Source organism: Procambarus clarkii, chromosome 24, assembly GCF_040958095.1.
Source record: "Procambarus clarkii isolate CNS0578487 chromosome 24, FALCON_Pclarkii_2.0, whole genome shotgun sequence".
Lineage (NCBI taxonomy): Eukaryota > Metazoa > Arthropoda > Malacostraca > Decapoda > Cambaridae > Procambarus > Procambarus clarkii.
Window position 1 is genome coordinate 22,649,323 of NC_091173.1, and position 27,034 is coordinate 22,676,356.

The 27,034-nt window shown below is 54.8% G+C and overlaps 1 protein-coding gene across 1 annotated transcript in view; it reads left to right on the plus strand.

Moving 5' to 3' along the window:
* Positions 1-27,034, plus strand: part of obe (activating signal cointegrator 1 complex subunit obelus) — a 565,443-nt gene that overhangs the window by 64,914 nt on the left and 473,495 nt on the right. Inside the window, exons 8-10 of the mRNA XM_069330748.1 lie at positions 2,567-2,710; positions 19,144-19,258; positions 19,378-19,567. Of these exons, the coding sequence (XP_069186849.1) occupies positions 2,567-2,710; positions 19,144-19,258; positions 19,378-19,567 (449 nt within the window). The remainder of the gene's footprint in view (positions 1-2,566; positions 2,711-19,143; positions 19,259-19,377; positions 19,568-27,034) is intronic.

The following is a 27,034-nucleotide window of genomic DNA, read 5'->3' on the forward strand; positions in this document are numbered from 1 at the left end:
AACAGGGTTCTTGAGGCCCAGTATTTAGTGAATGTTCATGACCCTGTGCATCCTTGTGTGGCTTTGGGTTGTGTCTCATGTTTGGGGTGTCGTCATCATCCTGACTCCTGCAGTTCTCCCTCCTCCCTGGTAAGTTCCATGTGTTCTTCCTCCTTTGTGAGTGGTTAGCTTTAAGCAGCCACAAGGGGGGCCTGCCCTCAGAGAACCAGTATTGTGAGTGGTTAGCTTTAAGCAGCCACAAGGGGGGCCTGCCCTCAGAGAACCAGTATTGTGAGTGGTTAGCTTTAAGCAGCCACAAGGGGGGCCTGCCCTCAGAGAACCAGTATTGTGAGTGGTTAGCTTTAAGCAGCCACAAGGGGGGCCTGCCCTCAGAGAACCAGTATTGTGAGTGGTTAGCTTTAAGCAGCCACAAGGGGGGCCTGCCCTCAGAGAACCAGTATTGTGAGTGGTTAGCTTTAAGCAGCCACAAGGGGGGCCTGCCCTCAGAGAACCAGTATTGTGAGTGGTTAGCTTTAAGCAGCCACAAGGGGGGCCTGCCCTCAGAGAACCAGTATTGTGAGTGGTTAGCTTTAGGCAGCCACAAGGGGGGCCTGCCCTCAGAGAACCAGTATTGTGAGTGGTTAGCTTTAAGCAGCCACAAGGGGGGCCTGCCCTCAGAGAACCAGTATTGTGAGTGGTTAGCTTTAGGCAGCCACAAGGGGGGCCTGCCCTCAGAGAACCAGTATTGTGAGTGGTTAGCTTTAAGCAGCCACAAGGGGGGCCTGCCCTCAGAGAACCAGTATTGTGAGTGGTTAGCTTTAGGCAGCCACAAGGGGGGCCTGCCCTCAGAGAACCAGTATTGTGAGTGGTTAGCTTTAAGCAGCCACAAGGGGGGCCTGCCCTCAGAGAACCAGTATTGTGAGTGGTTAGCTTTAAGCAGCCACAAGGGGGGCCTGCCCTCAGAGAACCAGTATTGTGAGTGGTTAGCTTTAGGCAGCCACAAGGGGGGCCTGCCCTCAGAGAACCAGTATTGTGAGTGGTTAGCTTTAAGCAGCCACAAGGGGGGCCTGCCCTCAGAGAACCAGTATTGTGAGTGGTTAGCTTTAAGCAGCCACAAGGGGGGCCTGCCCTCAGAGAACCAGTATTGTGAGTGGTTAGCTTTAGGCAGCCACAAGGGGGGCCTGCCCTCAGAGAACCAGTATTGTGAGTGGTTAGCTTTAAGCAGCCACAAGGGGGCCTGCCCTCAGAGAACCAGTATTGTGAGTGGTTAGCTTTAAGCAGCCACAAGGGGGGCCTGCCCTCAGAGAACCAGTATTGTGAGTGGTTAGCTTTAAGCAGCCACAAGGGGGGCCTGCCCTCAGAGAACCAGTATTGTGAGTGGTCAGCTTTAAGCAGCCACAAGGGGGGCCTGCCCTCAGAGAACCAGTATTGTGAGTGGTTAGCTTTAAGCAGCCACAAGGGGGGCCTGCCCTCAGAGAACCAGTATTGTGAGTGGTTAGCTTTAAGCAGCCACAAGGGGGGCCTGCCCTCAGAGAACCAGTATTGTGAGTGGTTAGCTTTAAGCAGCCACAAGGGGGGCCTGCCCTCAGAGAACCAGTATTGTGAGTGGTTAGCTTTAAGCAGCCACAAGGGGGGCCTGCCCTCAGAGAACCAGTATTGTGAGTGGTTAGCTTTAGGCAGCCACAAGGGGGGCCTGCCCTCAGAGAACCAGTATTGTGAGTGGTTAGCTTTAGGCAGCCACAAGGGGGGCCTGCCCTCAGAGAACCAGTATTGAATGTAATAAAACACTAATTTCTAAGTAAGCTCTGGTGGCTCCCTGATCCCAACCCTTCCCCCTCCCTTTCATGTCATCGGGTAGGTCTTGTTTGTGCATCTGCTCGACAACTGACAGCTTAGACCCCAGAGGTAGTAAGCCACCTTCCCCTCTACCCCTCTACCTGGGGTAGAGGTCGGGCAAACGAGCTTGTGCTACAATTTCACAGGAGCCGTGATGAGCGTTTGAACCTATGCACTGGGTGTTACCTGGCACAACTGCACCATGACATGGTCAAATTCTTGTGCACATGTTCCCTGAGCCTCTGTGGTGGTAGTTGGGGGGGGGGGGGGCAGGTTCTGGCTCTGGTAGGCCTAAGAACCCCACAGCTGATGTGACCTGGTAGAGGGGAACCAACTCTATGTATAGCTTCAGGGAGCTATTGGGGCTCATCCAGAAATCAGCATTTCATTATATTCAATGCTGGTTTTCTTATTTTGGTCAAATAGTAAAGCTTTATGGGATTCTCGTGTATTGTCATTCATCCATTATCATCATCAAATGTTTCCACGTTTATTGAGTAGGGAGGCATCACCCTGGAGAAAAAGGGCATAATATAGCAAAACAAATCACTTACAAAAGAGAGATCATGTTTCGTTTAGGGGAAAGGAATTTTGAAAGGATGGGTTTCCAGCCCAATCCCTATCTTTACAATGCAGGGGATGCACAAGGCTGCTTGCACCACATAGGGGGGGGGGGTATTGCAGTTGCAACATGCCTCTGCAGACCTTGTTTATTGTTTTTATTGCAAATTACTTTTTAAATTGATTTCAGGTATCTAAGGAGACGTATGATAAATCGTGGATTGAGATGGAGATGTTAAAATATTATACAGACACTAGCATGGTGGCAGAGCTCAGCAAAGGCACCATGACTCTCCTGGTCAGCAGCAAGGGTGATGATGAACTCCAAAATGAGGTAAATATTGTTTATAATTTTGTCGGTTCTCTGTTCCTATATTCTTTCCTTTGGTATTTAGGTATCATTATATGGGATGTTTTGTGTGGGGAGCCCCCATCAGCTCCCTCAAACTATCTTACTGACCAAGTGCCATACTCCTTGAATGTCATCAGTCGCAGAGTCCTTTGTAAGCCTACCGGAGACCATCAGCTAGAACCAGGCCCCCTCCAAGGAAGAAATGGCTATGAACACTTTACATTTAAAGTATATCATTTTCCCATTGACCGAGGAAGGACCCAGAAAGATAGATGAATCAAAACAGACCATTGTCTGGTTGAAAAGTGCAAGCCATATCCCAGGCCTCAGTGCCTGGGATTTCATAGGGCATATTCACTCTACGGGCCCTGGACCCACCCCCCCTCCACCCGTGAACTCGGTCATACCATGATACTACTTCTGGGCAGACTCTCACTCTGGCTGACTTTGATGGTTCTACGTTGCCCCTTCACCTAGGGAGACGATCATCCGTCCTGCCACCATCATGATGCCTGGGGGTCAGGGACACCTGCTGCCTGGGGGTCTGGGACACCTGCTGCCTGGGGGTCTGGGACACCTGCTGCCTGGGGGTCTGGGACACCTGCTGCCTGGGGGTCAGGGACACCTGCTGCCTGGGGGTCTGGGACACCTGCTGCCTGGGGGTCTGGGACACCTGCTGCCTGGGGGTCTGGGACACCTGCTGCCTGGGGGTCTGGGACACCTGCTGCCTGGGGGTCTGGGACACCTGCTGCCTGGGGGTCTGGGACACCTGCTGCCTGGGGGTCTGGGACACCTGCTGCCTGGGGGTCTGGGACACCTGCTGCCTGGGGGTCTGGGACACCTGCTGCCTGGGGGTCTGGGACACCTGCTGCCTGGGGTCAGGGACACCTGCTGCCTGGGGATCAGGGACACCTGCTGCCTGGGGGATTGGGGACACCTTCTGCCTGGGTAAGGGGGGGAAGTCTAGGACACCTGCTGCCTGGGGGTCTGGGACACCTGCTGCCTGGGGGTCTGGGACACCTGCTGCCTGGGGGATTGGGGACACCTTCTGCCTGGGTAAGGGGGGGAAGTCTAGGACACCTGCTGCCTGGGGGTCTGGGACACCTGCTGCCTGGGGGTCTGGGACACCTGCTGCCTGGGGGTCTGGGACACCAGCTGCCTGGGGGTCTGGGACACCTGCTGCCTGGGGGTCTGGGACACCTTCTGCCTGGGGGTCTGGGACACCTGCTGCCTGGGGGTCTGGGACACCTGCTGCCTGGGGGTCTGGGACACCTGCTGCCTGGGGGTCTGGGACACCTGCTGCCTGGGGGTCTGGGACACCTGCTGCCTGGGGGTCTGGGACACCTGCTGCCTGGGGGTCTGGGACACCTGCTGCCTGGGGGTCTGGGACACCTGCTGCCTGGGGGTCTGGGACACCTGCTGCCTGGGGGTCTGGGACACCTGCTGCCTGGGGGTCTGGGACACCTGCTGCCTGGGGGTCTGGGACACCTGCTGCCTGGGGGTCTGGGACACCTGCTGCCTGGGGGTCTGGGACACCTGCTGCCTGGGGTCAGGGACACCTGCTGCCTGGGGATCAGGGACACCTGCTGCCTGGGGGATTGGGGACACCTTCTGCCTGGGTAAGGGGGGGAAGTCTAGGACACCTGCTGCCTGGGGGTCTGGGACACCTGCTGCCTGGGGGTCTGGGACACCTGCTGCCTGGGGGATTGGGGACACCTTCTGCCTGGGTAAGGGGGGGAAGTCTAGGACACCTGCTGCCTGGGGGTCTGGGACACCTGCTGCCTGGGGGTCTGGGACACCTGCTGCCTGGGGGTCTGGGACACCAGCTGCCTGGGGGTCTGGGACACCTGCTGCCTGGGGGTCTGGGACACCTTCTGCCTGGGGGTCTGGGACACCTGCTGCCTGGGGGTCTGGGACACCTGCTGCCTGGGGGTCTGGGACACCTGCTGCCTGGGGGTCTGGGACACCTGCTGCCTGGGGGTCTGGGACACCTGCTGCCTGGGGGTCTGGGACACCTGCTGCCTGGGGGTCTGGGACACCTGCTGCCTGGGGGTCTGGGACACCTGCTGCCTGGGGGTCTGGGACACCTGCTGCCTGGGGGTCTGGGACACCTGCTGCCTGGGGGTCTGGGACACCTGCTGCCTGGGGGTCTGGGACACCTGCTGCCTGGGGGTCTGGGACACCTGCTGCCTGGGGGGTCTAGGACACCTGCTGCCTGGGGGTCTGGGACACCTGCTGCCTGGGGGTCTGGGACACCTGCTGCCTGGGGGTCAGGGACACCTGCTGCCTGGGGGTCAGGGACACCTGCTGCCTGGGTAAAGGGGGGGGGTCTAGGACACCTGCTGCCTGGGGGTCTGGGACACCTGCTGACTGGGGGTCTGGGACACCTGCTGCATGGGGGATTGGGGACACCTGCTGCATGGGGGATTGGGGACACCTGCTGCATGGGGGATTGGGGACACCTGCCTGGGTAAGGGGGGGTCAGGGACACCTGCCTGGGGGGTCAGGGACACCTGCTGCCTGGGGGGTCAGGGACACCTCCTGCCTGGGGGGGGGGACTCCTGCTGCCTGGGGGGGTTAGGGGCTCCTGCTGCCCGGGGGGGGGGACTCCTGCTGCCTGGGGGGGGAGTCGGGGACTCCTGCTGCCTGGGGGGGGGGGGGTCGGGGACTCCTGCTGCCTGGGGGGGTCAGGGACACCTGCTGCCTGGGGGGTCAGGGACACCTGCTGCCTGGGGGGGTCAGGGACACCTGCTGCCTGGGGGGGTCAGGGACACCTGCTGCCTTGGGGGGGGGGTCGGGGACACCTGCTGCCTGGGGGGTCAGGGACATCTGCCTGGGGGGGTCAGGGACTCCTGCTGCCTGGGGGGTCAGGGACACCTACTGCCTGGGGGTCAGGGACTCCTGCTGCCTGGGGGTCAGGGACACCTACTGCCTGGGGGTCAGGGACACCTGCTGCCTGGGGGTCAGGGACACCTACTGCCTGGGGGGTCAGGGACACCTACTGCCTTGGGGGGTCAGGGACACCTGCTGCCTGGGGGTCAGGGACACCTGCTGCCTGGGGGGTCAGGGACACCTGCTGCCTGGGGGTCAGGGACACCTGCTGCCTGGGGGTCAGGGACACCTGCTGCCTGGGGGTCTGGGACACCTGCTGCCTGGGGGATTGGGGACACCTTCTGCCTGGGTAAGGGGGGGAAGTCTAGGACACCTGCTGCCTGGGGGTCTGGGACACCTACTGCCTGGGGGTCTGGGACACCTGCTGCCTGGGGGTCTGGGACACCTGCTGCCTGGGGGGTCTAGGACACCTGCTGCCTGGGGGTCTGGGACACCTGCTGCCTGGGGGTCTGGGACACCTGCTGCCTGGGGGTCAGGGACACCTGCTGCCTGGGGGTCAGGGACACCTGCTGCCTGGGTAAGGGGGGGGGGTCTAGGACACCTGCTGCCTGGGGGTCTGGGACACCTGCTGCCTGGGGGTCTGGGACACCTGCTGACTGGGGGATTGGGGACACCTGCTGCATGGGGGATTGGGGACACCTGCTGCATGGGGGATTGGGGACACCTGCCTGGGTAAGGGGGGGTCAGGGACACCTGCCTGGGGGGTCAGGGACACCTGCTGCCTGGGGGGTCAGGGACACCTCCTGCCTGGGGGGGGGACTCCTGCTGCCTGGGGGGGTTAGGGGCTCCTGCTGCCTGGGGGGGGGGGACTCCTGCTGCCTGGGGGGGGGGGGTTCGGGGACTCCTGCTGCCTGGGGGGGTCAGGGACACCTGCTGCCTGGGGGGTCAGGGACACCTGCTGCCTGGGGGGTTCAGGGACACCTGCTGCCTGGGGGGGTCAGGGACACCTGCTGCCTTGGGGGGGGGGGGTCAGGGACACCTGCTGCCTGGGGGGTCAGGGACATCTGCCTGGGGGGGTCAGGGACACCTGCTGCCTGGGGGGTCAGGGACACCTACTGCCTGGGGGTCAGGGACACCTGCTGCCTGGGGGTCAGGGACACCTACTGCCTGGGGGTCAGGGACACCTGCTGCCTGGGGGTCAGGGACACCTACTGCCTGGGGGGTCAGGGACACCTACTGCCTTATGGGGTCAGGGACACCTGCTGCCTGGGGGGGTCAGGGACACCTGCTGCCTGGGGGGTCAGGGACACCTGCTGCCTGGGGGTCAGGGACACCTGCTGCCTGGGGGTCAGGGACACCTGCTGCCTGGGGATCAGGGACACCTGCTGCCTTGGGGGGTCAGGGACACCTGCTGCCTTGGGGGGTCAGGGACACCTGCTGCCTTGGGGGGTCAGGGACACCTGCTGCCTTGGGGGGGGGGGGTCAGGGACATCTGCTGCCTGGGGGGTCAGGGACACCTGCTGCCTGTAGGGTCAGGGACACCTGCTGCCTGGGGGGTCTAGGACACCTGCTGCCTAGGGGTCTGGGACACCTGCTGCCTGTAGGGTCAGGGACACCTGCTGCCTGGGGGGTCTAGGACACCTGCTGCCTGGGGGTCAGGGACACCTGCTGCCTGTAGGGTCAGGGACACCTGCTGACTGGGGGTCTAGGACACCTGCTGCCTGGGGGGGTCTAGGACACCTGCTGCCTGGGGGTCTGGGACACCTGCTGCCTGGGGGGGTCAGGGACACCTGCTGACTGGGGGTCTAGGACACCTGCTGCCTGGGGGGGTCTAGGACACCTGCTGCCTGGGGGTCTGGGACACCTGCTGCCTGGGGGTCTGGGACACCTGCTGCCTGGGGGTCTGGGACACCTGCTGCCTGGGGGTCTGGGACACCTGCTGCCTGGGGGGGTCAGGGACACCTGCTGCCTGGGGGTCAGGGACACCTGCCTGGGGGATTAGGGGACACCTGCTGCCTGGGGATCGGGGACACCTGCTGCCTGGGGGGGGGTCAGGGACACCTGCTGCCTTGAGGGGTCAGGGACACCTGCCTGGGGGGTCGGGGACAACTACTGCCTGGGAGTGGGGGTGTTGGGGACACCTGCTGCCTGGGGGGGTGGTCAGGTACACCTGCTGCCTGGGGGGGTCGAGGACAACTACTGCCTGGGGGGGGGTCGGGGACACCTGCTGCCTGGGGGGTCAGGGATACCTGCTGCCTGGGGGGGTCAGGGATACCTGCTGCCTGGGGGGGTCAGGGACACCTGCCTGGGGTCAGCGACACCTGCTGCTTACAGGGGGGGGTAGTCAGGGACACCTGCTACCTGGGGGGTCAGGGACACCTGCTGCCTGGGGGGTCAGGGACACCTATTGCCTGGGGGTCTGGGAAACCTGCTGCCTGGGGGGTCAGGGACACCTGCTGCCTGGGGGGTTGGGGACACCTGCTTCCTGGGGGGGAAGTCAGGTACACCTGCTGCCTGGGGGGTGTCAGGGACACCTGCTGCCTGGGGGGTCAGGGGACACCTGCTGCCTGGGGGGTCAGGGGACACCTGCTGCCTGGGGGGTCAGGGGCACCTGCTGCCTGGGGGAAGGGGTAAGGGACACCTGCTGCCTGGGGGTAAGGGACACCTGCTGCCTGGGAGGGGGTCAGGGACACCTGCTGCCTGGGGGGGGGTCAGGGGCACCTACTGCCTGGGGGGGGTCAGGGACACCTACTGCCTGGGGGGGTAAGGGACACCTGCTGCCTGGGGGGGGGTTCAGGGACACCTGCTGTCTGGGGGGTCGGGGACACCTGCTCAGAGGGTCAGGGACACCTGCTGCCTGGGGGGATGGGTAAGGGACACCTGCTGCCTGGGGGGATGGGTAAGGGACACCTGCTGCCTGGGGGGGGTCAGGGACACTTCCTGCTTGGGGGGGCTCAGGGACGTCTGCTGCCTATGGGTTCGGGGACACCTGCTGCCTGGGGGAGGGTCGGGGACACCTGCCCAGAGTGTCAGGGACGCCTGCGGCTCTCCGCCGTTCTTTGTGCGCCGCGGCCTCTATGGCTAGGGCTGCGCTTTGGTTGATCCAGTTACCTTTCTTTCCTGTTCTCGGTTTCGTTTCTTCCAGGTCGTCTGCTGGGTCTTTCTGTTTAGCCTGTCTGCGGTCTCTCTCCGTGCCCTTGACGTTCGTCGGCTTGCTGTACTTGCTGCCACCAAGGCATGTCCTGGACTCATTTGAGCACTAGTTTGTTTTGGAGGTCGTGCTGGGTCCTGGCAGTGTGCTCACTCGTGTTTGTTCCTGGGCCTAGTTGGGCCTATGTCACCTTGGGTTGGCTTTTGCAGCCTGTTGTCTCGACTTCGTATTGTGGTGTGCGCGCCGACCGCCTCTCGAATGTGTCCCTCTGTTTTCGTCTTTGGTGAAGTAGCTCCGGGGAACCAATGTGGCTCCCCCCAGAAAACCAGCATTGAATGTAATGAAACACCATTTTTTGGGTGAGTCCCAGAGGCTCCTTGGCAAACCTCACTCCCTCCGGTCGGCGGTCTTTTCGCGTTTTTGATATCCGCCTTGGATCTGAGGTGTGGATTGCCGGCTCGGGGGTCTGGGGCTCCCTCTTCCCCCTCCCGGGGAGGGGGGAGCTGCACAGACATGCGGTGTGGCTTGTGTGACGTCATGCTTGTTTGCTCGTTTTTCTTTTGGGGAGTTCTGTCCACTTGTTTGCCAATTTTTGTTGTTAACCAGAATAGTGGTTTGTTTTCTGGGGGGAGCCCCGTCGGCTCCCCGGAGCTTTACCGGCTGATATGCTAATGTCAGACTTTGGCATCAGTCATGTGTATGGAGTTCTAGGGCCTACCGGGGACCACGAGCCAGAACCTGACCCCCTCAGAGAGGCAAGGGGAGCAATGGCCTATAGAAACCCCCGTGTGGTTGGAAGCATTCTATGTCTGCCATCGACCGGGTCAAGCATCCAGAAAGGTAAGCATTCCAAAACAAACCCCTATTCTGGTGAAAATTGCTACCTAAGCCGAACTAGTGGATAGAACTCTTCAACAGAAAACAAGGAAACTAGTATGACGTCATACGTCACCGCGCCGCTGTCTGCGCAGCTCCCCCCTCCCCGGGAGGGGGAAGGGGGAGCCCCAGACCTCCCACGCCGGCTATCCACCCATCAGTTCTTCGGCTGATGCTATAGGCAATGGTTATGTGCTCCGGCTCCAGTGGTTGTTTCAGCACTGTACCTAGAGTGTGGTGTCTGTTTTCTAGGTGGTGCGTGAGCCGGGAGTGATTCTCCAGTACTCGGGCTGCATGCGCCTAGGGTTCCCTTCCCTTGGTGCCCTGTAACTACTGCCCTTGGGGCCACCTTCCACAAGTTCCTTGGGTCCTGCCCCTGCTTGGCCGTTTACTGCTTGGTTTTCGGCCGCTCTTTGTGTGCTCGGGTGTTCTGTCTCCCTTGTTCGCCTTAGAGTAAGGGGCAGTGTTTGCACTGGTGGGGCGCGGGGTACTATGCAGCTTGTCTTTACCATTCATAGCGGCAGGCTCTGTTCCGCTTGGGTACGCTGTCCTCTTGCGGGGTTTTCTTTTTCTTTTTGTTTATCTACCTGGTGGGGGGTCTGCCTTCGTTCTTGCCCCTTGTGTCCCTTGTGTTCTGAGTATTTTCTGGTGGTACCCCTGCTAGGTCCCCGTGAGTGTACACGTCCCGGGGGTTCAGCTCTTAGAAAGTTGTTTGGTAGCTTTGGGTGCCGGTTAGCAGTACCCTGCCTGGGATTACCTGAGCGCGAGTCCTCTTAAAGTAAACGCTCGGGACCCTGGGAAACCCCTGGGGGCGCGCGGGTCCGATGGATGTGACCCCAGAGTCCCCCCCTCGCTTCCAGCGAGTTTGAGGGTTGCTCTCACCTTTTGTCTCTGGGTGACTCTCTGTTTTGCCTCCGTCTGCTGCCTGTGGGGTCGGTGACACCTTCGACCCGGAGTCCTGCGAGTTTGGTTGCTCGTTGTGGCTCGGTTACCCAGTTGTGCTAACAAAGTGGGTGCGGGCAGCTGGGGCGTTGCACTTGAGCCTTGGTGGTGGCAACGTTCTCGTGGTTTCCGCCCCGGGAGCCCCGGGGCTGCCCTGGGAGCCCCGGGGCTGCCCCGTTGTAGTTCGTTTTGGGACTTGGGGGTGTTGGTTGCTTCGGTTCCATCCACGCCCCCTTGTCTTTCCCTTGGTTCACCCTTCCTGCCTGCATCCGGTTCCTTACCGTCTGTAGGATCGGGGCGGGGTTTTTGGTGGTGTTGAGACTCGGGCAGTCTCGGGGAATTCCCCTTCCGGGGTAGTGACGGGGGCATTTGGGCCTGTTCCTCCAGCCGTGTTGTATGAGTCTGCCAGTGGGCTCCCTTCCTTAGTGTTTTCACAGCTGCCCCGGTTTTCTGGTACGGCTGGGGCTTTGGGGGAACGGCTCAGCCCCTGGGCCTGTCGTGTAGGTTCCCGGGGCTGGGGAGGGGCTGACTTGGGGAGGCCTTGGCCCCATTAGACCCCGTGGGGGTTTTTATCCCCCTCTAGGCGGGGCTTGTGGTTACGCGGAGTGGGGTCTTTCCTCCCCACTCGCCGTACGTGCTGTTAGACGTCGGCCCCTCCCCGGGCTCGGTTCCTTGGCCTTTGAGTCGGTTGGTTCCGTCCTGTGGGTGGATGTTTCCTCCCCCCCTTTTTGGGACGGTGTTTTTGTCATGTTTCCCCGTTCGATGGGGTTCTGCGTGACTTCTGATCTCGGGTGCGCCTGCGCCTTCGTGTGTCTTCGGGACTAGTGTTGGCTTCTGTGTTCTCGAGGGTTCGGGAAGGTTTTTCGCTACTTCCCGCATTCTTGGAACGTCTGTCGGCTCCTCGTACTTGTCGCCCTGTTGGGCTACTTGTCGCCCTGTTGGGCTACTTGTCGCCCTGTTGGGCTACTTGTCGCCCTGTTGGGCTACTTGTCGCCCTGTTGGGCTACTTGTCGCCCTGTTGGGCTACTTGTCGCCCTGTTGGGCTACTTGTCGCCCGGTTGGGCTACTTGTCGCCCGGTTGGGCTACTTGTCGCCCGGTTGGGCTACTTGTCGCCCGGTTGGGCTACTTGTCGCCCGGTTGGGCTACTTGTCGCCCGGTTGGGCTACTTGTCGCCCAGTTGGGTCCCTTTTTGGGCTCTTTGCTTCTTTGGCCGGTTTTATTGTTCCTGCTTCCTCTTTTGGCTACTTTTCTCGTGCAGTAGTCCTGGCTGGCGCCTTCCCGCAGGGAGGGTGTGCGGTTCGGCCAGCGTGTTATGCGCATGCGCCGTGGAGTTTGTTTTGGTCTGGGCGGTGTTTCAGTGCTGGGGTTTTGCGCCCTTTTTTGCTACAGTGCTTCGCCTCTCGTTCTTCTCCCTGGCTGCGGTATGTGCCCCTTCGCGCCGGGGGCGTCCTGGTTCCTAGTTGTGGGGAGGACACCGCGGTTTTCCCTGTGTCATGGGTGTGGACCTTCTCCTGCGGGTCCGGCAGGGTCCGGCTCTGGCGTCTTCACCTGGCGGTGCTCCCAAGTTCTTCTGGGCACGGTTGAGTTGTGTCAAGTTCGTGCCACCATTCGCCAGGTGAGTTTCTGCGGTCTGGCGTCTTTTGGCCGGGCGCTGGATGCGGCGGTGTTTATATACCTGTCTTTATTTAGGTATATTTTTGTACGACTGAGACCGTTCGCACACCAGTGACTGTCCCTTTATCACCCCTTCCTGTCCCCCTCATGTGCATGTCCAACCCATGCTGGAGTCATTCAGGGGACCCTCCTTTTTTAATGTTGTGAGGTGTGGGGGTTGTAGGGTTGGTTCTGTACTCACCTGGTGAGGCTCCTGGCTGTGCTTGCAGGATTTGAGCTCTGGCTCTTGGGTCCCGCCTATCTGGTAGAACTTGCGGGATAGTACCAGTGGAGTGCAGTGGTGCTATTGGCACTTTTGGGGAACACTGTATTACCATCAGTGGTCTGTGCTTGTTACACGACCTACTTGCGAGCATAAGCCTTCTTGCTGGTTCGTCCGTGGACTTCCAGGGCGCACTGGCCTGTTTTCGTATGGCGGTTCCGGCCCGTCCTGGTTGTGGGGGTATGTGGACCGGTGGACTGCTCCTAGCAGCTGCCTGGTGGGCCATCCTCTGGCCGGTCTGGCCTGACCTTGGGCCGGGCTTCAGGTGTAAAAGAGCTCCCAGTACCTCATCCAGCAGGTATCGAACGGGGTTTCTCCGCCGTCGGTCGCCTGGTGCAGGTTTCTGGGCCTGCAGAGTTTTGTCGTGTCTCCGTTGGCCCTGTCTGGGGTCTGCCTGCTCCGTTCTCTGCCTTTGCAGAGGGGAGTTGCTATTTACATGTTGCATGTTGCAGTGGTGCCTGTTGCTGCTGCTGCACGTGTGCATTGGTACCATGTTTCACGGTGGCGTGTCCTTGTTCCTGTGTCCGGTTGTGGAGGGGCACTTTGCTGCCGTTTTGTGCCTGGGGATTGCGTGGGGTTTTTGTCCCTGCCTGATTGTCCACCTCTGGTTGTTCTCCTGGGTTTTTTTTTTGTGCTTCTGCTCTTTCTTCCTGCCTCCTCTGCAGCAGGGATGTTCTGCGTGTGTTCTTAGGTGTTGGTCAGCCTGTGTCCTGTGATGTGCTTCTTTGTCTCGGTCTATTGCAGTTGTTCATGCCCCTTGGTTTGGGTCCTGTTTTGGCGGCGACCCTTCCGCCTTCTTTGGTTTTCCTAGCTTGCACTGCCGGTTTTTTTTTTTTGGGGGGGGGGGGGTTCTTGCGATGTCTCGCGTCGGACCTGTCGTTTCTGAACTCCTGGCGGGCTTGCATGCTTTGTGGAGTTTTTCTGTTCGGCAGACGTTCCGTCTCCTTGTGCCGCCTGGGTTTCGGTGGTCGCGCCCGAGATCTTCTCGCGGCTCCGCCTTTTTCCTGGGCTCGGAGGGGCCTTGTCGGGGCTGCTTATGTTCTGCCTCGCGGTCTCGCCTCCGGTTGGTGGTCGGGTGGCTTCGTGGTAGGTGTCCCACCTGCGTGCTTCTCTTGGCGGCAGTATGGGGTATTTTGGCGGTCCTTCCTTTTCCTGTCCCTTCTTAGGTGGTTACTCTTGTTAGCTTGGTTTACTCTCGGCTTGGTTTTCTCGTGGGGGTTGGGGGCCATCGTCTTGCCACATACTGTCGCCTCTTTTCGTGCGGCGCGGGCGGAGCCGCTTCAGCTTGCTTTCGGTCTTGGTGTTGCTTCTGCACCGTTAGTCAGCTGTCTTGTGCGTCGTTTCACCTCCGGCCTGTTCGTGCGCCGCTTGCACCATCCTGGTCTCTGGTCAGCGTGCTCTATCTTCTCCTCTGTTGGTAGTGCCCCTTCGGTTCCGGTGTTTTTTCGTCGGCTCTTTCCTTTGGGCCTTTGCCTCTGGGGGTCGGTTCGCTGAGTTTTCTTGCTCCTTCGGTTTTAGCGTTTTGGTTGTTTGATGGCAGCAGTCTCCATCTTTTCTGGCGCGGGGTGGGGCTGCTGCATTCTGGAGGGGTCCAGGGTTTGTTGGTGCTTCGTTGGTCGGGCCGGGGGTGTGTCGTTTTTGTGTTCAGTGGCCCTCCGCTGTTGTTTGCGTGCCACGGCGTTTGGGTCCGGAGCGCGTTTTGCGTTAATCCGGTTCTGTCCTTCCCGGTTCGCGGGTGATGGTATCCCGGGTGGTCAGCCGTGTTCTTGCGGCTAAGCTGCCCGTGTTCTTCCCTCATGCCTGTGGCGTTCGTGGCTTCGCTGCTCTCGCTGCCGTCTGGGCGACGTGGCCTTGCAGTCTTTCGGGCATGGATTTTTGGTGTTCGTGCAGGGGCCTTGCTGCTCGTGGTTCTCGTGTTGTTCCCTGGATTTTCGGGGCTGTGGCGCCTTGGGTTGGCGTTCGCTGCCGGTTGTCTCGCCTCCTTGGGGGGTGCGTGGTGTCCGCCTCCCGGTTTTGTCCCTTTGACCTTCCTCTGTGGGTAGTTAGCTCCGGGGAGCCGACGGGGCTCCCCCCAGAAAACCAGCGTTGAATGTAATGAAACGCCATTTTCTGGGTGAGACCCGGAGGCTCCCCGGCAACCCTCCCTCCCTCCGGTCGGCGTTTTTCGCGTGTTTTGACATCCAGCCTCAGAACTGATGGGTGGATAGCCGGCGTGGGAGGTCTGGGGCTCCCCCTTCCCCCTCCCGGGGAGGGGGGAGCTGCGCAGACAGCGGCGCGGTGACGTATGACGTCATACTAGTTTCCTTGTTTTCTGTTGAAGAGTTCTATCCACTAGTTCGGCTTAGGTAGCAATTTTCACCAGAATAGGGGTTTGTTTTGGAATGCTTACCTTTCTGGATGCTTGACCCGGTCGATGGCAGACATAGAATGCTTCCAACCACACAGGGGTTTCTATAGGCCATTGCTCCCCTTGCCTCTCTGAGGGGGCCAGGTTCTGGCTCGTGGTCCCCGGTAGGCCCTAGAACTCCATACACATGACTGATGCCAAAGTCTGACATTAGCATATCAGCCGGTAAAGCTCCGGGGAGCCTCCGGGTCTCACCCAGAAAATGGCGTTTCATTACATTCAACGCTGGTTTTGTGGCGCTTACCTTTCTGGGTGCCTGTCCCTGTTGATGGCACATATAGAATGCTCCTAGTCACATGTGCATTTCTATGTTCCATTGCTCCCCGTGTGTCTGTGAGGGGGGGCCAGGTTCTGGCTCGTGGTCCCTGGTAGGCTAGAATTCCACCCACATCGACTGATGCAAAATAGTTAGGATATCCATATCAGCCATGGATAGCTCCGGGGAGCCTCGGGACTCAGCCAGAAAATGGCGTTTCATTACATTGAACGCTGGTTTTTTGGCTTCTGTTCCCGTCCTGGGCTGTTTCTTCAGCGAATCGCCCAGGATATGTCCTGTTGGGCTACTTTTTGTTCGTGTCCTGCGCATGCGCCGTGGGAGTTTGTTTTGGTTCAGACGGTGTGCACCAGTGCTGGGGTTCTCCATCCATTTCCTCTAGAGTGCTTTGCCTCTCGCTCGTCTCATTCTCCAGTCCATGCCCAGTTGCTCCTGAGGGTGTTCTGGGGGTGCCGCCGTGGGGAGGACGCGGGGTTTTCCCTGCGTTTTAGGTAGTGGGTGCCTCCGTCGCCTTCCCCCTCCTCTTCTGCATGGGCGGCTCTGGCCTGCTTCTGCAAGTGGTGCTCCCTGTTCTCGGCTACGGGTGCACTATACCCTGGCCGCCTTGGGCGGCACCGGCCTTGTGGCATTGTCTTGACCCTTTTGTGCCACTGTTCTACAGGTGAGTTTATGCGGTCTGGCGTCTCCTTCGTCCAGGCGCTGGTTCGTTTTTGGGGGTAGGAATGAGAGTACATACGTACATGAGTACATGGAACATACTAACAGGGGTGCCTGCAGCAGGCCTATTGGCCCATTCGTGGCAGCTCTTGTTCCTAACCTCCCGATTCGGACGTCAACCTGCAGGTGACTGCAGGGGACCTCTCGCCCCAAACGGGGCGGCTCCTGACTGTGCCCATCCAGTCCCTCTTCTATGCTTGTCCACCCATGCGGGCTTGGGGAGTAGATGAACTCCCAGAACCCCTTCATGCAGGTATCATGCAGGTTTCGTGCTTGTGTTCAGGGTCCCACCTTCACCGTGTTCCTTGGTGCTTAAGTAGTGGTGCCTGTTGTGTGGTACATGTTCCTGTGTCAAGGGTGTTTTGTGGTGACGTTTTGCTGCGGTTTTGATACTGTGGTTGCGTGTTGGAGTGCGCTTGTGGTGTTTTCTTCGGCCCTTCCGTGCTTCTTCCCAGGGTCTTCCGTGTTTGGGTTATTTGTACCCATGCTTTCTGGGTCCCTCATTCCTTGCCGGTCTTGCTGTACCTGGCTTAGCTTTTCCATGTACATTCATATTGAAGTTCGGATGTTTCTTCAGGTAATGTACATGCTTACAAGGTGAGATGCAAACTTTGATGAAACATTGGATTCTCTGTTCTCCCCTAGTTGGTTTTACCAAATCCTTGGTTCATTAGTGCTTGGTTGGTTGGGCCGGGAGTGCGTCGTGTTTTGTGTTCAGTTGCGGCCCTCCACTGTTATTTGCGCACCGCGGCTTCTGTGTCCTGGGCGCGCTTTCAGTTGATCCGATTCCGTTCTTCCCTGTTTGCGGGAGAAGGTGTCCTGGGTTGTCCACAGTGTTATTGCGGCTAACCAGCCTGTGTTCTTTGCCCGTGGTGTTCGTGGTTTCGCTGCTCTTGCTGCTGTCTTGGCGGCATGTCCTTGCTGACTTCGGGCATGGGACTTTTTGGCGGTCGTACAGGGGCCTGACTGCTCGTTGTCTCGTGTCGTTCCCCTGGCTCATTCGGGCCTGTGTCGCCTTGGGTTGGCGGTTGCAGCCAGTTGTCTCTCTTTCTGTTGAGGGGTGTGTGGTGTTCGCCTCCCAGATCTTTGACCTTTGACCTTCCTCTGTGGGTAGTTAGCTCCGGGGAGCCGACGGGGCTTGCCCCAGAAAACCAGCTTTGAATGTAATGAAACACCATTTTCTGGGTGAGACTCGGAGGCTTCCCGGCAACCATCCTTCCCTCAGGTCGGCGGTTTTTCGCGTGTTTTGACATCCAGCCTCAGAACTGATGGGTGGATAGCCAGCGGGAGAAGTCTGGGGCTCCCTCTTCTCCCTTGCTGGGAGGGGGGAGCTGCACAGACAGAGGTGCGGCGATGTGTGACATCATACTTGTTTGCTTGTTTTCTGTTGGGGAGTTCTATCCACGAGTTCAGTTTTTTGTAGCAATTTTAACCAGAATAGGGGTTTGTTTTGGGATGCTTACCTTTGTGGGTGCCTGACCCGGTCGATGGCAGATATAGAATGCTTCCAACCTCACGGGGGTTTCTATAGGCCACTGCTCCCCTTGTCTCTAAGAACCCTAAGAACTCCATACACATGACTGATGCCTAAGTCTGACATTAGCATATCAGCCCGGTGTAGCTCCAGGGAGCCTCCGGGTCTCACCCAGAAAATGGTGTTTCATTACATTCAACGCTGGTTTTTTTAACGTTTGTATTTTTATTGGCCTTGGCTTCTTGGGCTAGGGTTGGGGAGCTTCATGCTCTCGTTCCGCACCAGGGGTTCTGTTCCTTTGGTCCAGGTAGTCGTTTTGTTTGGTTGCAGCCCTCTCCTTTTCTGGTGAAGAATGAGACGTCAAGCTTCTGAAGGGGTTCAGTAGTGGTGGTGGAGGATGCTTGTTTGGTTAGGCTGGGGGTGCAGTAAGTGTTGTCTGATGGCGGTTTTCCACCTTTCCCTGTAGGCCACTGGTTCAGTGACGGTGGTCGCACTTTGGGTGGATCCAGTTTCCCTGGGTCTTTGTTCCTTGGCTTGTGTGTCTTAAGTTGTCCACAGCATCCATAAGTGCATCCAGCCTGTGGTCTTCCCTCTTGCCCTTGCAGTACAGTGGTGTGCGGCAGTCGTAGCAGTTTTTGGGAACATGTCTTGGGTTGACATTCTAGCATGGAGGTTTTACAAGTCCAGGGTCCTGGCCCCCCATATATCTAGTGAACATTCAGAGCGCTCTCCACCCTTGTGTGGCTCAGGGGCATCTGTTGCGACTGTCGGTCTCTTCTTCGACTTGAGTCTGCGGTGCTGCTGCCTCCTGGGTATGTCCCTGTTTTCCTTATCTGTGGGTAGTTAGCTTCTGGGAGCCAATGGGACTTCCCCAGAAAACCAACGTTGAATATAATGAAATGCCATATTCTGGATGAAGCCCCGAGAGACTTCCTTACACCCTCCCTCCAATCGGTGGCTTTTACATGAGGCCAAGAAATGGGGGGTGGGGGAATATGCTAACGAGCAGGAGTACTAGTTGAGGGACAGTGTTGCTAGTTTCTTTTATTTTATTTTCTTTCAGCAGGAGTTTCTTTGCTCTTACTGGCTGTAAGTCACAATTTTACTGGCTTGTTGTTGGTTTTGGTTTGTCTATCTTTCTGGGTGCTGACCTTAGTCGCTGGCGGAATATGACATACTTTAAATGTAACGTGCTCATGCGCCATTGCTCTCTGCGCCTCTCTGAGGGGACCAGGTTCTGGCTCGTGGTTCCCGGTAGGCATAAGAACTCCTGTGACTGATGTCCCCAAACTAATATGGAACATATCAGTTTGGATAGCATCATGGAACCTCCAGGGCATTGCCCAGAAAATGGCATTTCATTACATTCAGTGCTGGATTTTTGTTCATCACCAGTAAGGAGACGGCTTCATGTGGTCACTCTTGTACTTAAGGAACTGCTCTCTTTGAAAACCTTTAACTGAAGGTTTTCAGGGTTCGATCCCTTATAGGACTCCAGCTTCATCTCTCGAGCTTATTACCATACTTCCTGCATAGGTTTTATCTCGTACCTCAACCATGCAAGCCAGGGGTGTTCCTCACTGACATTGTTGCAGGCTCACTACAATGTTCAGATAAGTTGTAGTATTTTTTATTCCATTTCCCTTGTTATTGAAATTATATGTTACCTCCCATGATTTGTGGTGCTACAGTAGTAACTCCACCCATTCTGACTAGCTGCCTTCTTTTGGTAAGTATCTTGGAGTAGAGAAAATTTATTGATACTGTTGTTCTCAACTTTTTTATTGGAGTCTTTCCATTTGCAGATGTTTGACCTTTTAGGATTTGAGAGGTTCGAACTTATCCAGACATTGCTGGAACACAGGTCACAGATCAAGAATCCTCCTCCTGACAAAGATATGAAAATTGCACAACTGTTAAGTAAGTATTTTAATTGTGTCAAACTAATTCAAATCTTAACCTTTTATATATTGTTTATTATATGATTTATATTGAGTAATTTTTTATATAAATAATTCTGATCAATTGCAAATTAATAGGTGATCTTGAAAATCGAGGACTGTCAGATCGTCCAGTGTACAGTAATCAAGTGACTGTCATGAATGAAACAGAAAAGCAATATCTTAAGCAAGCTCGTAAAGAGGAGAAGAAGTTACTCAGGACAGCAAAACAATTAGCGGGAGATGACACTGTTGAGGACTTCAGTCCAGAAACTTTGAAAGCTAAAAGGTAAAATAGTTTCATCATTTCTAATTTGCAATCTTTCATGTGTACAGAATCTTGCTCTAAATATTTCTTCATATGAATTACAATAATTTGCCTTTAATACTTCCTTGAATAAATTTTGCCTTTCTGGGGGAGCCCCTTTGGGTTCCAGGAGCTATCCCAGGCTGATATGGATTTATTAGACTTTGGCATCAGACAATGTGAGTGGAGTTCCAGGCCTAATGGGGACCATGAGCCAGAACCTTGTCCCCCTCAGAGAGCCACGAGGAGCAATGGCCTATAGAAATGCACATGGGGCTATGGAGCATTCTATGGCTGCCATTGACTGGGTCAGGCTCCCAGAAAGGTAAGCATCCAAAAACAAATCTCTATTCTGGTTGAAACTACTACTGAAAGTCAAGCGAGTGGACAGAACTCTTCAATTAAAAATGAGCAAACGAGTATGACGTCACTAGGTGCCGCGCTGCCGTCTGCGCAGCTCCCCCCTCCCCAGGAGGAGGAAGGGGGAGCCCCAGACCCATAGCACCGGCTACCCACACCTCAGTTCTTCGGCTGACATGATTGGCAAAGGTCGTGTGACTCTGGCTCCTGACTTCTGTCCTTTCCTCTGTGCCTTGTATTGTGGTGCGAGTTCTTCTTTGGTGGTGCGCGAGCCAGGAGTAATCTCACAAGTACTTGGGCTGCATGCGCCTACGGTTATCTTCCCTAAGTGCCCTGTAAATACCGCCCTTGGGGCTTGGGGCCACCTTCCACAAGTCACCTTCTTGAGGTTATCTTGAGATGATTTCGGGGCTTAGTGTCCCGCGGCCCGGTCCTCGACCAGGCCTCCACCCCTAGGAAGCAGCCTGTGACAGCTGACTAGCTCCCAGGTATCTATTTACTGCTAGGTAACAGGGGCATCAGGGTGAAAGAAACTCTGCCCATTGTTTCTCGACGGCCCCCGGATTGAACCCGGGACCACAGGATCACGAGTCCAGTGTTCTGTCCGCTCGGCCACCGGCTCCCACCTTGGGGTCTACCTCTTGCTTGGTCTTTTTCTGCTTGGTGGTCGACCACCCATAGTGTGCTGGGGTGTTTTCTGCACCCTTGTTTGACCTTGGGAAGAGGTAGTTAGCACTGGTAGGGATGCGGGGTACTGTGCAGCTTATTTTAACCTCTCATAGCGGCCGGCTCTGTTCCGCCTACTTTGCCCTCTTGTGGGGGTTTTTCTTTTGATTTTGTTTTCCTGCCTGGTGGGGGGGGTCTGCCCTTTGGTTTTGGTCACACCAATTTATATCTTGGTGGTCCTCCACTAGGCTCCCGTGAGTGTACACATCCCAGGTGTTCAGCTTTAGCAGTTTGATTGGTAACTTTGAGTGCTGTTTAGCAGTACCCTGCCTGGGCCTTCCCATAGCAACATTACGTGACTAAGGGCTCTGGGAAACCCCACGGGGGGCTCTTTGATCCGATGAATGCGACCCCTGGGTCCCCTCTTGCTTTGTGCGAGTTCGAAGGTTGCTCTGTCCCCTGCTTGCTTACCTGCTTGCTGGGGTTCTGGGAGTTCTTCTACTCCCCAAGCCCGGCCCGAGGCCAGGCTTGACTTGTGAGAGTTTGGTCCACCAGGCTGTTGCTTGGAGCAGCCCGCAGGGCCACATACCCACCACAGCCCGGCTGTTTAGCCCTACCAGTCCCCTTGTCTCTGTGTGACACTCACCAGTTGTGCCTCCGTCATGCTGCCTGTTTTGTACTGCCATGTTTGTACTCCAATTCACCCAGTCCACTGACCATGATATTCTGGTGCAGGTAGCTTCGGCGTTGCATGCTTGGCTTAGGATGCTGCGACACGCTAAGTTGGTCGCTACCTCAGATGCCCCGAGACTGCCCCATTTCGGTTATAGGTGCCAGGACCTGGGGGTATTAGTCACTTCGACTTTGGTTCAGTCCGCTCCCCCTTGTCCTTCCTCTTCTGTTGTTCGTCCTGGTCCTTCCCACCCCCCCTGCTTCTGGCTCCAAAGCATCTGAGGGTTTCGGGGTCAGGGCAGGGTTTAGCTGGTGTTGAGACTCGGGCAGTTTCGGGGGATGCCCCTTCTGGTGTGGTGATGGAAGCATTTGAGCATGTTTCTCCAGCCGGAGTTTATAGGCCTGACCAGTGGAAAAGAGGAAAACAGGAAAAATTGAAAATATTTGCAAATTCTATGCACAAGGAATACGCAAATATGGAAAATTAGGTGCAAAATGCACTTTTCTGCATCCTCAAAAATGCAGGAACATGTTGATGAGGGGTACATGCCATTTTGGAACGGGGTGTAGATACTTCCACCCTAAACTATGTAAATTCTCTATTAGGGACAAAAAAATGTTACAATCTCCAGTGCCCGGAATTCCATGTAATTACCTAAGTGTAGTTACAGGATGAGAGCTACGCTCGTGGTGTCCTGTCTTCCCAGCACTCTTTGTCATATAACGCTTTGAAACTACTGATGGTCTTGGCCTCCACCACCTTCTCACCTAACTTGTTCCATCCGTCTACCACTCTGTTTGCGAAAGTGAATTTTCTTATATTTCTTCGGCATCTGTGTTTAGCTAGTTTATATCTATGACCTCTTGTTCTTAAAGTTCCAGGTCTCAGGAAATCTTCCCTATCGATTTTATCAATTCCTGTTACTATTTTGTATGTAGTGATCATATCACCTCTTTTTCTTCTGTCTTCTAGTTTTGGCATATTTAATGCCTCTAACCTCTCCTCGTAGCTCTTGCCCTTCAGTTCTGGGAGCCACTTAGTAGCATGTCTTTGCACCTTTTCCAGTTTGTTGATGTGCTTCTTAAGATATGGGCACCACACAAATGCTGAACGTGAGAGGTACACAGCGTTATAGACGGGAAGATCAATATGATACTACTGGAAATTTTTTAGAGGAAGGCAGAAACAGAGTAGAACATATAAGAGAGAGAAACAGTCAGATGGAACCACTGCAGGATTACAGAGGGGAAGGGAGATACCCACAAGACTGGAATACAAATCATCAACAAGCACACAGGTACTACACCACACAACATCCGCACTACTACCAAAACTGGACGAACCACTACCAAAACAAACCCTGGACATGGGTGGAGAGGGGTGGGGGGGGGGAGAACTACCAAAGCCCACAAGAAGTGACACGCAATATGGGAAATCATTCATGTTTGCAAACATACAAGGTCTAAAGTCAGTCAAGAAATAAAGTTAAGCTCATAAAATTATATAGATGTGTCAGAGTAAATAGGTCAAGTGGAGGAGTAGGTCTGTATATTAAAGAGGAGCTGGCATGCACAGAGCTCCTGAACTTGACAAATGAGGTGGTAGAGGTACTTGGAATCAAGGTAGAGAATATAAATCTAATTATTATTCTAATATACAAACTGCCAGATGCAACAGTTGAGGAATTCACTGAACAGATCCACAAAATAGAGAATATTCTTGATAACCTAGCAAACCCAGTACCAGATATTATCTTCCTTGGAGACTTCAATCTACCCAGTTTACAATGGAGAATAGTAAACAATAACATTATAGCAGGAAATCAACCTGGAAATAACCAATCACAGGTCAGAGAACTACTGAGATTCTGTGACAAATTCTCGCTCAGTCAGCAGATTACAGAACCGACTAGGAACGAGAACACGCTGGACCTCATATTCATGAACAATGACGAGCTAATCAGAGACATTACTGTCTCAGACACTACGTACTCGGACCACAAGCTCATTGAAGTGCAAACTAACATCAGTAACGGTAGTAGGCCCAAGAGAAACAAGAGAGAAGGGCTATTCAATTAATTCAATTTTAATAATAAAAGGATAGACTGGGAAAAAATAAACAGGGAACTTACGAACATTAATGGGAAAATGTTCTAAGTAATAAAAATCCTTCACAAGGAATAGAAAAAACTGACTTCTGAAGCCTATGCAGTCTGTCTGAAACATGTTCCTTTGAGGAACGCCAGAAAGAGGCCCAACGTAGAAAGGGAACGCAGACGACACTACAAAAGAAGAGAAAAGTTAACGGAAATGCTGAAGCAGACACGACATTCGATACAAAGAAGAAATAATTTAAACAGGGAGATTAAAGAAATCAAACAGAGACTGAAGCATTCATATCGGATTGAAGAAAGGCAACTAGAACAGAAAGCAATTCAAGAAATAAAGAAAAACCCAAAATATTTCTTCACATGCTAAATCAAAAGCAAAAACCACTGCCAGTATTGGACCTATTCGTACTAGTGAAGGTTCATATACTGAGGATTACAAAGAAATTAGTGAAATCCTAAAAAAACAGTATGAGGACATGTTTAGCACCATGATACACAGCATGAAAGTGGAAGATCCGGACAACTTCTTTATGCGTGATACTCAAACACCTGTAAATATAACTGATATCAACATGAGCGTGGCAGATTTTGAAAGAGAAATTGACAATATGCCCATGCACTCAGCCCTGGCTCCAGACTCATGGAATTCAATATTTATAAAGAAATGCAAAATGCCAGAAGCACAGGGACTCAGTATAGTGTGGAGGAAGAGCATGGACACAGGGAAGATACCAGATGCTCTTAAAGCAGCAGACTTGGCCCCTCTACACAAGGGAGGTAGCAAAGCATTGGCAAAGAATTATAGACCAGTTGCACTAACGTCCCACATAATAAAGGTATTTGAGCGAGTGATCAGGAGTCAGGTCACTAGTTTCATAGAGACCAATGACCTCCACAATCCAGGTCAACATGGATTTAGAGCAGGAAGATCATGCCTCTCACAGCTACTTGACCATTACTACAAAATCACTGAGGCATTAGAAGAAAAACAGAATGCAGATGTGGTATACACGGATTTAGTAAAGGCATTCGATAAATGTGACTATGGAGTGATAGCACACAAAAGGATGTCAATGGGAATAACTGGCAAAGTAGGATGCTAGATACTCAGTTTTCTGTTAAACAGAACACAGAGAGTAACAGTCAACCATATAAAATCGAGTCCAAGCGCAGTTAAAAGCTTAGTACCTCAAGGTACAGTCCTTGCACCACTGCTTTTCCTTATTCTCATATCAGATATAGACTCAAGTGCAAGGCACAGCTTCGTATCATCCTTTGCAGATAACACAAATATCAGCTTGAAAATTACCTCTGCTGAATATATTGAAAAACGACAAGCAGATATTAATAAAGTTAATATGGTGTACGAGCCACGCCTCCCGGTGGACGAGTGGTGCGTTTGTACCTCGTGTGCTGGGGTCGTGGTGTGCGTTTTGTTTATGGGCGGTATGCTCATGTGTTCGCGTCGTTTCTCGTGATTTTTCCACTGCTTCTTGCATGTTTTCTCCCTCCGGTCATGGTCCTCTGGATGCTAAGGGTGTTCTGGACATATGTCTGGGGGTGTCACTACGTTCTTCCTCTGCTTCCGGGTGTGGGATGGCTCGGCGTGGTGCCGCTTCCTCCCTCTCTGTGCTGCTCTGTCTTCTGCGGGGCGCGCGCCTCTGGACGTATTTCTCCTTCGACTTCCGAATTTTATTCAGGTAACGGTACATTCCATGCCTACTGCCTCGAGTATGCTTGGCTTTCGGGCACACCATTAGCGCTCTCCTGGTATGTTACTTGGCTTGCCTGTGTTGTGGCATGGTTGTGTGTGTGCTCTGCAGGTGAGGTTGTCATGTCTGGCGCTTCTGTCGGCCATGGACTGGTTCTCACTTTTTGGTGGGGAGCTTGCCTAGTTTTGCTTGCGGGGGGTTGAGCTCTGGCTCTTGGGCCCTGCCTCTTCTGTCAGTTGACAGTTGTGCAGTTTCCTGAGCCTCCTGGGCTCTGTCTTCTCTACGGTTGCTCCTGTGGGTGGAGTCTGCCTCCACCACATAGCTTCTTAGTGCTTTCTGCTTCCTTTCCCCTCTGACATTGATCGGGTTCTTTTTCGTGTCTGTGGCTCCTTTGGGTACTTGGCTTCCTCCTGTGTCCCCTTGTGCATACGACCATATGGACATAAGACCAGAGGAACTGCAGAGGGCCTCTTGGCCCATATGAGGCAGCTCCTATTTCTTCCCAACCATTCCCGCTCATATACATGTCCAACCCACTTTTGCACAAATCGTGGGGCCCCACCACCACGTTACGCGGTAATTGGTTCCGCGAATCACCGAACCTGTTACCGTGCCGGTCATTCCTTAGGTCTTCCCCGCTTCTACACTTATCCCTTTTATGCTCATTGTTTCGTGTCCAAAATGTGCTGCAAGGGTGGCATGTGCCTCTGTCCCAGTTCTATTGTTTCGTGACGATTGGTGACAATAAACACAACCACTCAGAGGCTACATATGTTTTGTTGCGTATACAGTGGCATGTGGGTGTTATTTTGGTGGGCAATGGTGCGAGTTCAGCGCACTGAGAGTCGGTACGGTTTCTTGCAAGTGTCTGTTCTAGACCACACTTGCAGGTCGACTAGTTATTATTCGCTACTCTGCTGCTTCTATGCTCGGGCAATACCTTGCCGTTCTCCAAAGGTTGGCAGGCATATTAACTGGAAGTTTGGAACGGTTTGAGTTCCATGATTGGTCCTCCGTAGAGCTTTGCTTCTCTCGTTAGGCTAATGCGTTTGGAGTAAGTATCTTATTGGGATAATCTGCTCACTCCACCACCCTTGTTCACTGCTCTATCCTTGTTTTACTCTTCCCCGCTTGGCAGGATTGAGTCGATGGCTCCTAAAAGGGGGTTTGGTGTGGTGTGTTTGGTCACTTTGCGTGGGTCTTCAGTGACTTTTGTCCCTGTCTTTTGTTCTTTGTTGTCCTGTGGGGCTCTGCCCCACTTTGGCTTGTAATGTGTTTGGGGAACTTTAGACTCCTAAAGTATTGATTGATTGATTGTTAGAGTTAGAAAACCCCATCTCCTCTCTGGAGAGGGGAGTTTTGTTCCTTCAGTCCTGGTGAAGGAACCAGCCCTGGTTTGTTCCATTGTAGCCTTATTTTTGTTCTGGCATAAAATGAATCTGCCAGCCTTCGGAGGGGTCCGTTGGTTACCGATGCTTTGTTGGTCCAGCTGGAGGTGCATCACTTGGTGTGTATGGTTGCAGCGATTTGCTGCTACCTGCAGCTCACCGGTTCTTCCTTGATGGACACCTGGTTGGCTTATCCTTTTCCATGGTTTGTATTTCACCGAACCACTGCATAGGTTTGAATCCTTATCGTGACTCCTACGGATTTTCTCATTAGGTCTTTGTTAACCTTCCAGTTGTCTGTATAGCTTCATTGACTTTCTGGATACTTTCCCAGTGTGATGTCAAATTGTCACTTGCTCTCTGCACTTCTATGAGAAAAGATGGGGGAGGGGCAGGTTTTGGCTTTGGTATCCAGTAGGCCAAACAGAACTGCATGTGATGTGACCCATTTGCATGAACCACTCTCAGTGAGATAGCTTCAGGAAACTACTGGTGCTCTTCCAGAATGAGGCATTTCAGTACATTTAACACTGGGTTTGT